Source organism: Rattus norvegicus, chromosome 16 (assembly GCF_021556685.1).
Source record: "Rattus norvegicus strain SHRSP/BbbUtx chromosome 16, alternate assembly SHRSP_T2T, whole genome shotgun sequence".
NCBI lineage: Eukaryota > Metazoa > Chordata > Mammalia > Rodentia > Muridae > Rattus > Rattus norvegicus.
In genome coordinates, this window is record NC_141549.1 from 45259633 (window position 1) to 45273270 (window position 13638).

Here is a 13638-nt window from a genome sequence, read left to right on the forward strand (position 1 = left end):
TTGTCGATTCTTGATCTTAGAGCATAAGCCATTGGTGTTTTGTTCAGGAAATTTTCTCCAGTGCCCATGTGTTTGAGATGCTTCCCCACTTTTTCTTCTGGGTCATCTGAGACTATAGAAGTGGTACATCTCTACCTCATGAATATATCGATCATATTTGAACTTCCTAGATCCGTATAGTAGATAATGGCCTGGCATTCATCTCTCAAGTCATCCAGCTAGTGTCAAGAGCTCTGGTATCTTCATGATCCTTATAGCCCTCAGTCCTCAGAAAGGTAGACAAGAGTCATGGGCAGAAATTGCCTTCTTTCCTTCCTTGGAGTTAACTCTTACCTCTCCCACTATTACCTCTAACACATGGCATGCCTGGGCCCCCTCTCCCCTCAGCAACTTTGTACTGCTATCTTGTTCTAGGAAATTGACCTCCTCTAGACCCAAGCCCAGTCTATGATTATTTACCTCCTCTTACTCTCTTCACTCAGCTGACCCTATCACCCAGACCACACTACCGAGGAACTAAGTTGATCCAAAAGTCTCTCACTCACATGCTGTGTACCCAGGATGGATGCCTCCATAGCTTGGTACTCTCACTATACCAATAGTGCTAAGCTTCATAGATTCAAAGACATGGATCTATCTGTGACAGCACAGATAGACCCTGGATCCCTTCTCCAATTAAGAACTTCTGTCAATAGATGGGATTACTAAAGCTAAGAATCTCTTGCTTGCTCCTATAATGGCTATTCTTGGTTGGCCAGTTGGACTACTAGGTCCAGAACTAGCTAAAACCCCATTGACTGGGTATACCTATAAGAGGTTTTCTTAAATCACTTGAAAGGGGCAGACCCAATTTTAAATCCCCCAAATTTAAGGTGGTAAGATATAAATCTATTCCAGGTCTTTTTGAAATTGCCTTCCAATCTCTTTAATCTGGGTTACATTTTCTGCAGGCAGCCTGAATAAAGAACATGGAAGGAGGAAGCTTTCTCTCTTTGCCTGCTTGCTGTTGGCTCTCCCTGGCAAGTCCTTTCTTCACTAGCATTAAAGCCTACTTTTACTTACTAATGTTTCTGGCATGTCCTGAAGTTCAGCCAGGTCCCTCTCACCAGGGCCTGGCTTTCCCAGGAGCCTTGGTTTGCTGAGAAACAACTATCTGAAGCATTCTGAGCAAATCCCTAACAGCTGCCTGAACATTCTTGACCAGAGGAGTCACACTTGAACACTCCTGACCCTAAAAGCAGTTGGCACCTGAATGCTTCTGATCAGTCTCCAGAGTTTCTATGGTTACCCACCTGTCTAGTCCAATTTGAATCCTTCCATCGAATTTGCCCCTGTGGAATCTAACAACCTATCCTCTTTCTTCTCCATAGAGTTCTGTGTTCATTGGTTTCTTGATGCACTTACTTACAAGCTAACTATTTGTTGAATCACACATAGAGAAACTGCAATACTTTCTAGCTGAATTATGGTTAAGACACCAAGTTAAGTTATTTATTATTTAAATACATCCAAGACTGGGTGTGTCATTATATACCCAGATTGTGGTAGACATTAATGACATGACTTCTTCAAAGCTACTTCCTCCGTGTCTTTCATTGTTTCTTCCACATTTATCATAGGTTTTGCAGTGGCATCACAAGGTTTTCCATTTTGCTTCACATGGATTTCTCTATGTGGTTGGACATCATTGCCTGATTTTGCTGGGATAATTAAAGTAACAAGGAATTAATTCATGGTTATGAAATATCTATAACACTAAAACTGTCTCTCTAATATTCATGATGACAATAGTCTGAAATTAATGAATTAATAAACACAGTGTTTAAATCATACATCTCCTGTGTGTGTGTGTGTGTGTGTGTGTGTGTGTGTGTGTGTGTGTGTTACCTCCTCCAAAATTTATCAGCAATGCCTAAAAATATCCAGGGTTTATTTTGGTGCATTTGATATGACTCATGTATTTTTAGATATTGCTTCAGAAGGCAGCTGAGCAAACAGATACAATTTGGTACTTAGTTTTGGCAAATATGCATGGCTCATAACACAGTTTATAGAGGTCTGATTACTCTGTCATCCATTCTGGGTGCCTAGACTCCAGGTCATTCAATTCTAATATGATGGGCCAGTGGCAACTAAGAAATCTGCCTTTGTGGTTCCTTCAGATAAGATTTAGACAAATAAATACAGGAACTTGAGAGTGTAACTTTTTAGAGTAATAGCTTGGTTTTAGTGTTACTTGGGATTTGTATTCCAGAGAACAGCCTGTAACTTCAGTGAGATTATAACCAAACCCAAATAGCAAAGTTCTTGGACTATAGTATCTCTTTCTCCTCTTTTTATGAACTTTCAGCTTCTCTGACTTGAAGAAATAGTTTGTATTATTTTCATAAAAAAACAACTGAACTGGAATTACTTGAGTAAAAACAATAAAATGTTTAAAATAGCATATATATATATATATTACCCAAATCAAACAATAAAATGTTTAAAATAGTATACACACACACACACACACACACACACACACACACACACACACATATATATATATATATATATATTTACCCAAATCAAATTTACACCATTCCTTGTGTGGCTAGAGTAAGAATCTAAGTAGCTAGAGCAGGATTGAGAAATGTAAAGAGAGTTATTGTGTGTTCAACATCCCATTCAAATTGGCCTTATCTGGATCCTTCCTCAAACCCATAAGGATTTTGAAAAGACCATCTAGAGAGTCACTAATAGGAACACTGGAGGAAGACATGAGGATGGATATGTAGCAGTTCATTTGGAAATGAACAGCCAACAGTCATTCTCCATTAAGTGCTTTCTGAAGGAATGAGAACAGGATGTTTGCATTCCCTGATTTATCTTATGTTTTACTTTCTGATTAATTTGTTTAAACACAGCATTTCACTATGTAGTTCGAGCTGGCCTAAAACTGACTCCTTCTGCCTCCACCTGGCAAGTGATGGACTTAAAAACATACAGAAATCACCTTGCCTAATTTGGTATTCAGTTTTTCTAAATGCCCAGGTGATCTTTTAGAGTGACACAAAGTAAATAACCATAATCAGACATACCCTTTGGCAAATCCATTACAATTAAGGCTTTGGGTTTTTTGTTTTGTTTTGTTGCAGTTAACTCAGTGTTAGGTTGTCTTAGTTAGGGTTCCTCTTGTAATAAAATGACAGAGCAACTCAGGTAGAAAAGGGCTTATTTTGTTCGCAGTTCCATATATCAGCTCATCAATAGTAAGAGCAGGAACTTAAGCAGAGCAGGAACCTAGAGGCAGGAGCTGAGGTCATGGAGAGTGCTGCTTACTGCCTTGCTGTCATGGCTTGCTCAGACTGATTTCTTATAGAACCCAGGATCACCAGCCCAGGGATGGCACCACCTACAATGGGCGGGGCCTTCCCCCATCAATCACTAATTAACAAAATGCCTTTCAGGCTTGCCTATAACCCAATCTTACTGAGTTATTTTCTCAAATTGAGGCTCCTTTCTCTCTGATGACAAGTAGGCTTTGTCAAGTTGACATAAAACTAGCACAGCATAGGCCCTGTTGTAAATTTTAATTAACAAATTAATTAACATGTGTGTACCACTGTGGGAATGTGGAGGCCCAAGAGTTTGTATGCTGCCTCTCTTTCTTACACAGGAAGGAAACAATGCTGAGAATCCACTGCTCCCTTCTACCATTTCCCATCCCTAGTCAGATCCAACAGCCATAAGGAAAAAGAAACAAGTAGATGAGGATGGAGCCAAACTCCCCTCATGGTCTTCTTCCTATTCTAGAATTCTTTCCAATTCCTCTTTGCAATTTTGTACTGTTACTACTGACAGCCCTCCCAAGCCTTCACAACAATTCTCAACCACATGTAGGAGGCTTGGACAAGTGGAAAGACAGAGACATTTCTAGAATCCAAAGAGAAACTCTGGATGATTTTTGAAGAAGCATCATTAGAAATGTCTGCTGAATTCTAACATACTAAATGTTGTTTCAGTAGATGATGAGTTAGGGGGATTGATGGGCAGCCTCATGTGTGGATATTACAATCTGGGTTCTGAAGAATACTTGTTCTACAAGGACATTAAACAAAGCAAAAATGAATAAAAATAATAACATGAGTTTTATAAAGGATTGAAATGTTTTAAAAATTACAGTGCATATTAGTATATTAAAAGCTTCCAGAGGTCATAATTCTTTTCCAATAGATCTATTGAGAATTCTCTATCATTCTGAACAAGGAATATCTCCTACCTATTAAAATTTAACACTTAAAGGAACTTGTTCCAACACAAATAAGTATGTTCTATTATGAATTTGCTAATACTTTAGAGTTGTCTGATATAGAATACTTGGTAAATGAATGTTCAAGAGAGCATTATCTTTTAGGTGAAATATGCAAAAATGTCATTCGTTGTAGCCAGGTATAGTGCTAAGTGTTTATAACACTGACATTCAGAAAGCTGAGGCAGGAAGATTGCTATGAATAAAGGGCCATCCTGGGCTAAAAAACAGGACGGTGTCTCAAAACAAAAATTAAATTAAAAAAAGGAAGAAGAACCACTACCTTGGGTTGGGGGCAATTAACCTCCCCTGCAAAGTAAAAGAAGTTACAAGTAGGCAGAAAGCAAGGTGGGCAAGCATGTCTGCCCTGTGTAGCGTATCATAACAAAAACCTTGAATTTAATTACATGTTCTTATATCTAGAAAAACTGTTTTGATTTTTCCAGCCATCAAAAATGTAGGAAAAAAAAGAAAGAAAAAGGCTTTCTTAACTGATTAGCTATACAATAGCTGGGAACGGGCTAACCTTGTTCTCATGGAGTGTGGTTTGTTGTAATTCAGAGGTTTCTGTGATGACAAGATAAGTGTCCCCTTGTCATTCTGCTTCTGGGAAGCTCAGATCTCCAAATATCTTCCAGTCTCCTCCAGATTGGTCATTACCCAGCCTTGGGTAATAAATTTTGAATTTGGTGAAGCATCTCTTACTTCAGGCACATGCACTTGAGGATATATGAGAACTCAGATGGTTTGTGTAATGTGCACTGGGGAAGAAGACCTTTGACTATGTCACTCTACTTGTCAAGAAGTAAGGGAACACTAAGTTAATACCTGGTTGTAAGGTGAAGTTTCAACCCAAAAGTTTAATTTATTCTAAAACATTAAAGGAACATTCTTAAAAGCTCAGCAGACAAAAACCTTAATACCAAAACTTACATAAAGACGACACAGCTCTTTCCTTTGAAACTTTTGATTTGTATTTGTGCTTATAGCTATGGGCAGGAAGATGGCCAACTGTGATTTCTCCCACTGTTGGTTTGATATCAAACCACCCTATAAAAAAGCAAACACCAGAGGCATTTTTTAAAAATTCATAACAATTAAGAGTCCCATGCTGGGAAATTTAACTGGGATCCTCTGGAAGATCAGCCAGTGCCCTTAACTGCTAAACCACATCTCTCTATTCCTGCCCCACTGGTCATTTTTGATGAGCAAAGTAGTCACTGTACTTTAAAATATTACTTTTAAAGTAGTATCTTAAAAGTATGTTTCTGTAATTTCTTTTTTGTTGCTTATATTTGTTTATTTGAATGTATGTGGGTATGGGGGTGGTGAAGCTTGTGAGTATCATGGAAATCAGAGAAAGACTTACAGGAGTCAACCCTCTCCTTGTGGATCAAGCCCAGGTCATCATGCTTTGTGGTATACTTCCTTTCCCACTGAGACTTCTAGGTGGCCCCTTGTGTTTTAATATGGTTCTATTCAAGGTCTTCCATTAAAAGATAAGCCACAAGTGTACTTCATTCCAACAACCTTATGGGAGAATAAATACACCTGAAGCATCATTACACAGCTCAAAATAATTCACACAGTGCCAGTACCTAAGCCCTCCACTGCTGCCTAGAGTATCCTACGAGGACATTGAGGGAAGGTAGTTTTACCTATTTCTGTTAGTCATGTAAATAAATTATACAGCATCTATTTTGTTTTGCAGACATGTATTTGCTTCTGTGACAATATTATTTTCCCGTTTTTCAAATTTATTTTAAATTTATCTTGTAAGTTGTAGCACTTGAGCATTTTCTCTTTCCCTCTTAAGGCCCTGTCCATCCTTGTAGCTTACCTTACAGCAAGTTTACCCACTCATCACTCATGCTTTCAGAGGAAAAACTAACAAATCCACGCATCAGCAGCATCCTGTAACTATAACTATCGCTATCAAATGAATTGGGAACAGATTTTTAAAAACAAAACAAAACTTACAATCAAAAGTACCAGAAATCAAGGTGAGCCCACTGGAATGGCTCAGCAGGTTTAAAGGTACAGGTGGAGGGAGAGAACTAATTTCACTGTTTTCCCCTGACCATGTGTGGTGTGGTCTGCACAGAACCCTAACACATAGAGTCGGGAGCCATTTTGCCTGCTGCTGCGAAAGCCTACCTGTCAGGCAGAGTCAAGTCAGGCTAGGGTCTACTGGCAGGTTTCTTGACCTGCTGATTCGTGGAACCATAAAAGGAGATACACTTGGAGCTCAAGGAGGTGTGGGGTGTGTGTGTGTGGGGGTGTTGGAAGGTTGGGGTTAGAGGATGTGGGGGTGGTGGGGGTGCTGAATGTTCTGTTAATCTTGAAGGAACAGGAGGAATAAGGAGGCCTCTGGATAGGTACAGATGTGGAATGTATGCCAGCCATTGTGTCTGATGGCTTGTGACTTTGTTTCCCACGATACTGTATACAAAACCTGAGAGAGTTAAACTGGGGGCTGCCGCAGTACTGACCAGACAGACCTTTTGATTTCTAACCTTTATCTCTGAGTCTTCTCTTCTGTCTTTCCTATAATCATCCTCATTCCCCACCTTAGAGAACTGTTTGACTTTGTACTGGCTGGAATGGTACACACACACACACACACACACACTCACTCACTCACATACTCGTAAAATAAACGAATATGAATCACCATAGAAGACTTGAGTATTGATTATTTAAAGAGGGAGAAAAGTGATCATGAATGTATGAAGGTATGTTCAACAGAAAACAATATAGAGGAATAAAGATGGACCTTTAAATGAAATAAAACATTCAATAGAGGCTGGTTGTTTCTGCTGGGATGTGGAGATTCCTGTCTTGTGAACATAGCTGTTGTTTCTATTTGGTTGTTTTGTCTTTTTTAATTTGCCTGTTTTTGAGAGGGAGAGAAGAAACGTATGGAGTTGAAAGTTAAAAGGGTAGGGAGGATCTGGGAGGGGAGGGGGGAAACTGCAATCAGGATATAGTATATGAAAAGAACCATTTTCAAAATACTGGAGGGAAGACGAGGAGGAACTGGGAGTAGTGGGGAGAAAGGGGAACTGTATCAGAATATGTTGTAAGAAAAAAATATTTTTTAGTAGATGAAAAAGGAGAAGAGTTTCTCTGAAAAACAACAAAACTGAAGAAACCCACTTAGAAAAAGAAAAGTATTTTATAAGGCATGGAGATAAAACTAAATAGACTTGGCTAGAATACATAAGGCCCCTGGACTTAATCATTCATACAACACACTCACAATATTCAAACACAAGTGTTTATATGTGTGGCTAAAACTGAGAATGACATGAGAGTACACATAGCTTAACTCTTAATGGAGGAAACTTTCCAACAAAAGCAGGAAGGCATTGGTTTCCGTGGATAGAGGGTGCGGTGAGCTCAATCAAGAAGGGGAAGGTGTTGGCAATACTCCATTTCTTAAACTCCATCAAAATGTGCAAGTGTTTAACCCCATCAGCAGCTTTTAAAATTGTCCATGTATGATATACATGGATGTGTGACCCATTTTGCAGCAAAACTGTAATGTTTAAAACATACACATTTTGAATATGAAATTCTGTCAAAGCATCAATGCCTCATATTTTTTCGTTTGCTCACAAATTCATGAATAGGGCCAGAGATCATAACAAAGAAGAGAAGTCTGGAAGTCTGGAAAATGAGCACAGTAAGGGTAGACAAAACCCCACACCTCACTCACATGTGGGCTATCCAAATAACCCAAATGTAAGGAAGAATTCAAGGTGCAGTATTCTACCTTCTAGATACCAGAGAGAAAATGGCTCTTTCCTTTAGAAAATATAGTTCAAAGCAAGAAACATTCTAACGGTATTTCTTGGATTGTTGGTATGCTACAGAAACGCTCAGTTTTCTATGTGTGAAATACGGGGAGTAGATAAATGATTAACATTTTTAAAAGAGGCAAAAGGGGAGCTAATGATAAGTACAGAATACCACTTTCATTTACTTTGTCATCTGCCTGGGACAACTGATGGGCAGTATGACAATAGTTTAAGTTGACCTAACAATTATTTGGGCGAGCCTTTGGAAACCTGCCCTTCCATCCTCATAGCAATATAATGTGGATAAAAAGATCTCTGACCATTTTCTTCCCAACAGCATTCAGAGTCAATCATAAGAATCTAAGCTTTTCCCAACAGCTTAAGGACCATGTCAATGTTAGTCAAATGTTCCTGCTCTGGAAGTTATAGTCGACTTGTGTTTGCCACAAAAGTTTAATTAGTAGGCTGACAAGTTTTTTTTTTTCTTAAAATCAGTGTCTATCCCTATGTAATGTGAGCTTCTACAAAAAGAAATGAACTGAAAAGTAATCCACTCCAGTGATAATAAATCATTTTATTGCATGATTTTCTCTCATTTCAACTTGGGAACAGCCTTGCTGATTTCAAAGACACTCACCTTTCTCCAGGGAAGGCTTACCTGGATTCAATTTTCTGCTTAATTTTCTTTGCAGCATTTGCAAAAGGAAGAGGAATTCTATCTTGAGTTCATTGCTGAGAATATTAGGATTGCTTAGTAGTTCCGATAACCTAATGTTATTTTTAATAGACTTTGATACTGTACTCCTGGGAACCAGGGGCAAACGCATCTGATAACTATAGTCTGTGAAATTAGCAAAATCATCCTGGATGCTTCTAATTCTGCAAATAAGAAACAAAATATTGTTGGCAAACTGTGTCTTAGTAGCGAGCTTTCTCTCATCAAAAGTTTACATTAAATTATGTTGTTAGAAGATCTCAAACGACTTACTCTTGATGGGTGAGTAAAGTGTAAATCTCCTGAATCAGTATTTCAGGCACCCCAGCCTTACAGTGAATTGTTCCATGGATGAGTTCTTTAGGTAGTTTAAATTTTTTTTTCGCTAGAAACTTTAACAATAGAAAGAAAATATTTCACCATCGGAAGTTCTAGAAAAGTAATTAAATGCTTTGAATTTACTTTAACCCACTCTTTTCTCTTTTGGACTAATTTTTATGTTAATTATCAACATTCACTTTTGTCCTTCAAGACAGCTACTATTATACACCACATTGATTGTCATATACTAAATTTCATGGTTTATTTATAGTTTTGTAATATAAACAACTGGAATTTCAGTAATCAGTTATATCCTAGACTTGACATAGCCTCTCTCTGTCTCTATCTCTCTCTGTCTCTCTCTTTCACTCTCTCTCTCTCTCTCTCTCACACACACACACACACACACACACACAGAGAGAGAGAGAGAGAGAGAGAGAGAGAGAGAGAGAGAGAGAGAGAGTACTTTCTAAAACAAACTTCACAGTAAACTCTTGTTAATTTGGTGCCTTACCTTCTCTATTTGTGCCCAGTTATCCAATTTGACTTTCAAGGAAGTACCATTTTCAAAGGATGATAATCGAAGGTCCCAGGGGTAATATATACAGAATATCTCTGCAACTAGGTAGCCATTTGAAAAATCCCTGATACATAATAAGGAAATGGGGAGGGGAGTGTAGTTAAGATAATTACATAATTAATGGTTGATGCATTATATGGACAAAATATCTGGAAAAACTTGTGTTGGTTCATTTCTCCGAGAGTGGGAAAGCAGTTTGCTAAACTTACTGTCTATGGCTTTGGTGTTCTTTTAATGACTCCTCCTAAGTATTAGATTTAACAATGTTGCCAAGTGATTAAAATGTTTATTGAAAGTTTCACGGATGTTTGGAAAACCCAATATTGGCATTATTAGCTTTCCTGCAAAACATCTATGGTTTTCATTTTTATGGAATTTTTGTTTACATTCTATAGTAACAGCCAGTTTCATTCACCATAGTTTCCGTTAAACGGCAGCTTTCAAAAATCTCAGTTAACTAGAAACGTTTTCTGAAGGAGGGTAAACTGATCCTATGATCAAAGCAAAAAAAAAAAAAAAAAAAAAAAAAAAACTTGTCTTATGTAATTATCAAAGCATTCCAGATTAGCTTAACTCTACAATTCAATGATCAGTCGAAAGAAATCAATGAAAAAAATGTTACATGCTTTTCTGGAGCTTCTTGTCTTGATATGTGTACCTTGTGGCATGAGTGAACAGGAGGTTGGATGGGCAAGATATCTCCATGAGGAGCAAAAGCAAGGCCAAAGCGGCTAATTCCAGGCTTAGGGGAACCTGAACTGAGAGCCATAGGTGGCCTGGGGGAGGGTGAGACCTGGGGAGGAGAGGCTGAATCACTTGGTCCTGTCTGGCTTCAGCACCTGGTAACATTCCTCGGGAAGAAGCTGAGATCCAGGCCCTGCAGCCAGCGCAGGACGGAAGGACACAGGCGGGAGCTCCTCGGGGGATGTGGATACACCAGACATTTCTTAGGCTTCCTTGCGGCGGGAACTGCTGGTGGTGTAGGTAAGGTTGTCTTGGATGATTCTGCCGCCGGCAGTGGTAAACTCTCCTCTGCCCGGCCGGCGGCAGCCATGATGCTTTGTGGGTTTCTATGGCAACAGACCAGCTGTGCGCTGATAGGGGTGGGGGACCGAAACTTTAGCGTCGAGGGGCGGGGCTTCGGCCCCCCAAGAAGGCTCTGTGTTAGCAGGGTTGAAGACACAGCTTTAAGTGCAAATTGTTGGCTTCACTTGCACTATGTTGAGAAATATTTCTTTTTGTATTCCGGTTCGCAAATTTTATATTGTATGTATTATGGTCTGCAGGCCAAAGGCTGTTCAGTAAAACATTTTGAAGAGAAATGTAAGAAAGCTCTAGAAGACAGTAAAAGTTGTTTTTTTTTGGGGGGGGGGTTGGTCATAGGAGATAGAACTAGAAAGCACAGAAAGCTTGTTTTAAGAAGAAAACAAAACTTTAAACCTTATATCTATTACATAAAATGTACATTAAAAGTGTAATTCTTAAAGAGTAGATATGAAAGAGAACAAATGAAGTAGTATGTTTTCTCTTTGCCAAGTGATGTCTTATCAATGACTCATTCCTTTAATGACTGCTTTTAAGAAACTATCTTAAGCTATGGACCTTTACTGTCAACTGTTGTAGTTCTTACTTTCAAAGGTGATTCTCTCTATCATATTAGATAACACTGATATGGGCTTTCTACTGTGGGAAGTCCTTAGGATGTACAGATATAGTTATATAAGAGAAAAAAATCACCTACTCTTGTGGGTTGGTGTCTATATGCAGGTGAAGGCAGGCACAAGATAAGGCAAAGCCTGTGATTGGGCAGTGAAAAAGAAAGGTGGGTGGGGAATTTTGGAGATGAGCTAGAGAATACAGAGAGGAGGAGAAGGAAGATGGAGGAAGAGAAGGATGACCCAGATCCGTGTGGCTTTAAATAGCCACAGGTAGTTATGAATATCTTAAAAGGGATGGAAAATTACAGGACAATTTGTCTTCTCTAGGTGGACGGTTTATGTTAATATCAGTTGGCTCTGAGTTTATTGTGTGGATGTTTCATGGGGTGAGAATTTACTGATATAAATCTGATTGATAACTTACAAGCCTCTAGAGTTTTTATTTTGTCAGGTTATTGAGATTTATGACAGCTAACCGAGAGATGGGCAGTCATTGTGTGGGGCTGGTGTGGCAGTGACCTGCCCTGGAAACATGGCGAGTTTGGCTGACTGAGATGGGAACACCTTGCTGATGCCATGTGGTCCAACAGTGCCAGCACTAGTGTGAGATGGTGTTCATTTCTTTTATTATTTCCTTCTACATTCACTGACAAGTGCTTCCATGCTATTATGTGTGCATGTATGTGTATGTGCATATATACCATATATAACATAGACATATACACATAACTACACTAATATTTTTGGGCAAGCCTAGGAATTGTTTCTTCTTCTAATTAGCTATATAGACTTTGAGCAAGATTTTATATATATTATGTATATGTATATATGTATAAGTATATGTATATGTATAAGTTTATATGTATATGTAGTGTGTGTGTTTGTGTATGAATGTATGTATGTATGTATGTATGTATGTATGTATGTATGTATATATATTTGGGTCTGGGAATCACCACCCAAACCACTCAAAGGCCAATCTCAATCAAATAGGGATAGAATGATTTACTGAATGCCACATCCCAAGACTGATTGATCATGGCCGCATTCCAGGAGCTGAACTGCCACCCTGAGTTAAGGTCCTACTGGGTTTTTAAGCCTAAAATCCAAAAAATCTGTGCAAGTTATTCCACCAATCAGAATTTAGGGATAGGGGATTTCCTTAGGAATATGTCTTTGTTGTACAATTATCCTTCTCCCATTGGTTGGGGTAGTCATCTGTAGCAGGGGACTTGCCTTGTCTAATACTTATGTCTTAACTTCCCAGCCAGGATGTCAGTTACCCATGTACTATCTCTTTCTGCCAAGTAGTATGTCAGTTCCCAGGAAAGTCTTATATTGATATAGGTGTCTCTTTTACATTGGGGTCCATTCCAGGGGCAGCTTATCAAAGCAATTACATAAGAGCTCACACACAGGTGCAGGAAGTGCTGCTGGATGGTAAGTTTGAGTCCAAGCTTATTGTGGGTAACTATGCAAAGCAGTTCTAGCATGATTGGTTTCCAAGAGCACAGAACATAACAGAATACATAATCAACTTGGGGACATGAGAAAATTTCCCAATAACAACAGAAACAACACATGAGAAAATTTCTTTATACTATTAATAGGAGCACAAAATGGCAGGCTAGACAGGTAACAGTTACATAGGCCTTAACATTTCATCTAGGCCTTAATAGTTTACCTAGATATTAATATAAATATTATATACAACAAATATATTATATAAGAAACATTAAATATATAATAAGTTATATGTATAGTGTGTGTGTGTGTGTGTGTGTGTGTGACAGGCGCATAGCAAGTAGGTTGTGCTACCAAGCAGGCATAAGAACTGGGGAGGTTGAGTGAGTTCATACCACTGGAATCTCAGAGATTTAAGAACAGCAGGAATAGAGCCGCTCTCTACCAGTCTCTGTACTTGTTCTGAGACTTGTTCTGAGAGGACCAGGTTACTTTGTCACATAGCATAGTGCCTGGAATTCTTTTTCATGCTAATGAGGTATCTAGCTAGCCTTAACCTCAAGCCAATGACTTTCCCTTCTTGGATCTTCCCATGCCGTTCCAGTATGGTTCACGTGGGATAAAGCAATATGAAGTAGCAAATATTGTCTCTGAGAAGCTGGTTCATTGAAGATCGCCACAGGGAATGCCTTTGCCTAAACCAGCTATGACGTTAAGACTCACAGAGAAGGTCTTTATTCTTCTCTTGTCCCTCTGGCACTTGCTCCCAACTTGACTAGATCCCACTCCTCCTAGGGTCTGCT

General features: G+C 38.9%; 2 protein-coding genes across 6 annotated transcripts; one reads left to right on the plus strand and one right to left on the minus strand.

Moving 5' to 3' along the window:
- Erich1 (glutamate-rich 1) overlaps positions 1-13638 on the plus strand; it is a gene marked incomplete at its 5' end in the record, with an annotated part of 52793804 nt that overhangs the window by 14389073 nt on the left and 38391093 nt on the right.
- On the minus strand, positions 1464-10775 carry Spata4 (spermatogenesis associated 4). 6 transcript variants are annotated; one of them, NM_001436659.1, is made up of 6 exons: positions 10553-10775; positions 9648-9777; positions 9086-9204; positions 8756-8976; positions 5228-5344; positions 1464-1700 (listed from the first exon to the last, which is right to left on the minus strand). In NM_001436659.1, exons 1-6 carry the CDS (start codon positions 10765-10767, stop codon positions 1552-1554), a joined length of 951 nt encoding a protein of 316 aa, NP_001423588.1. In that variant the 5' UTR covers positions 10768-10775; the 3' UTR covers positions 1464-1551. The 6 variants fall into 6 exon arrangements, with proteins under 6 accessions (NP_001423588.1, NP_001002852.1, NP_001423590.1 ...); NM_001002852.2 differs by having other exon boundaries at positions 8735-8976; NM_001436661.1 differs by having other exon boundaries at positions 10507-10775.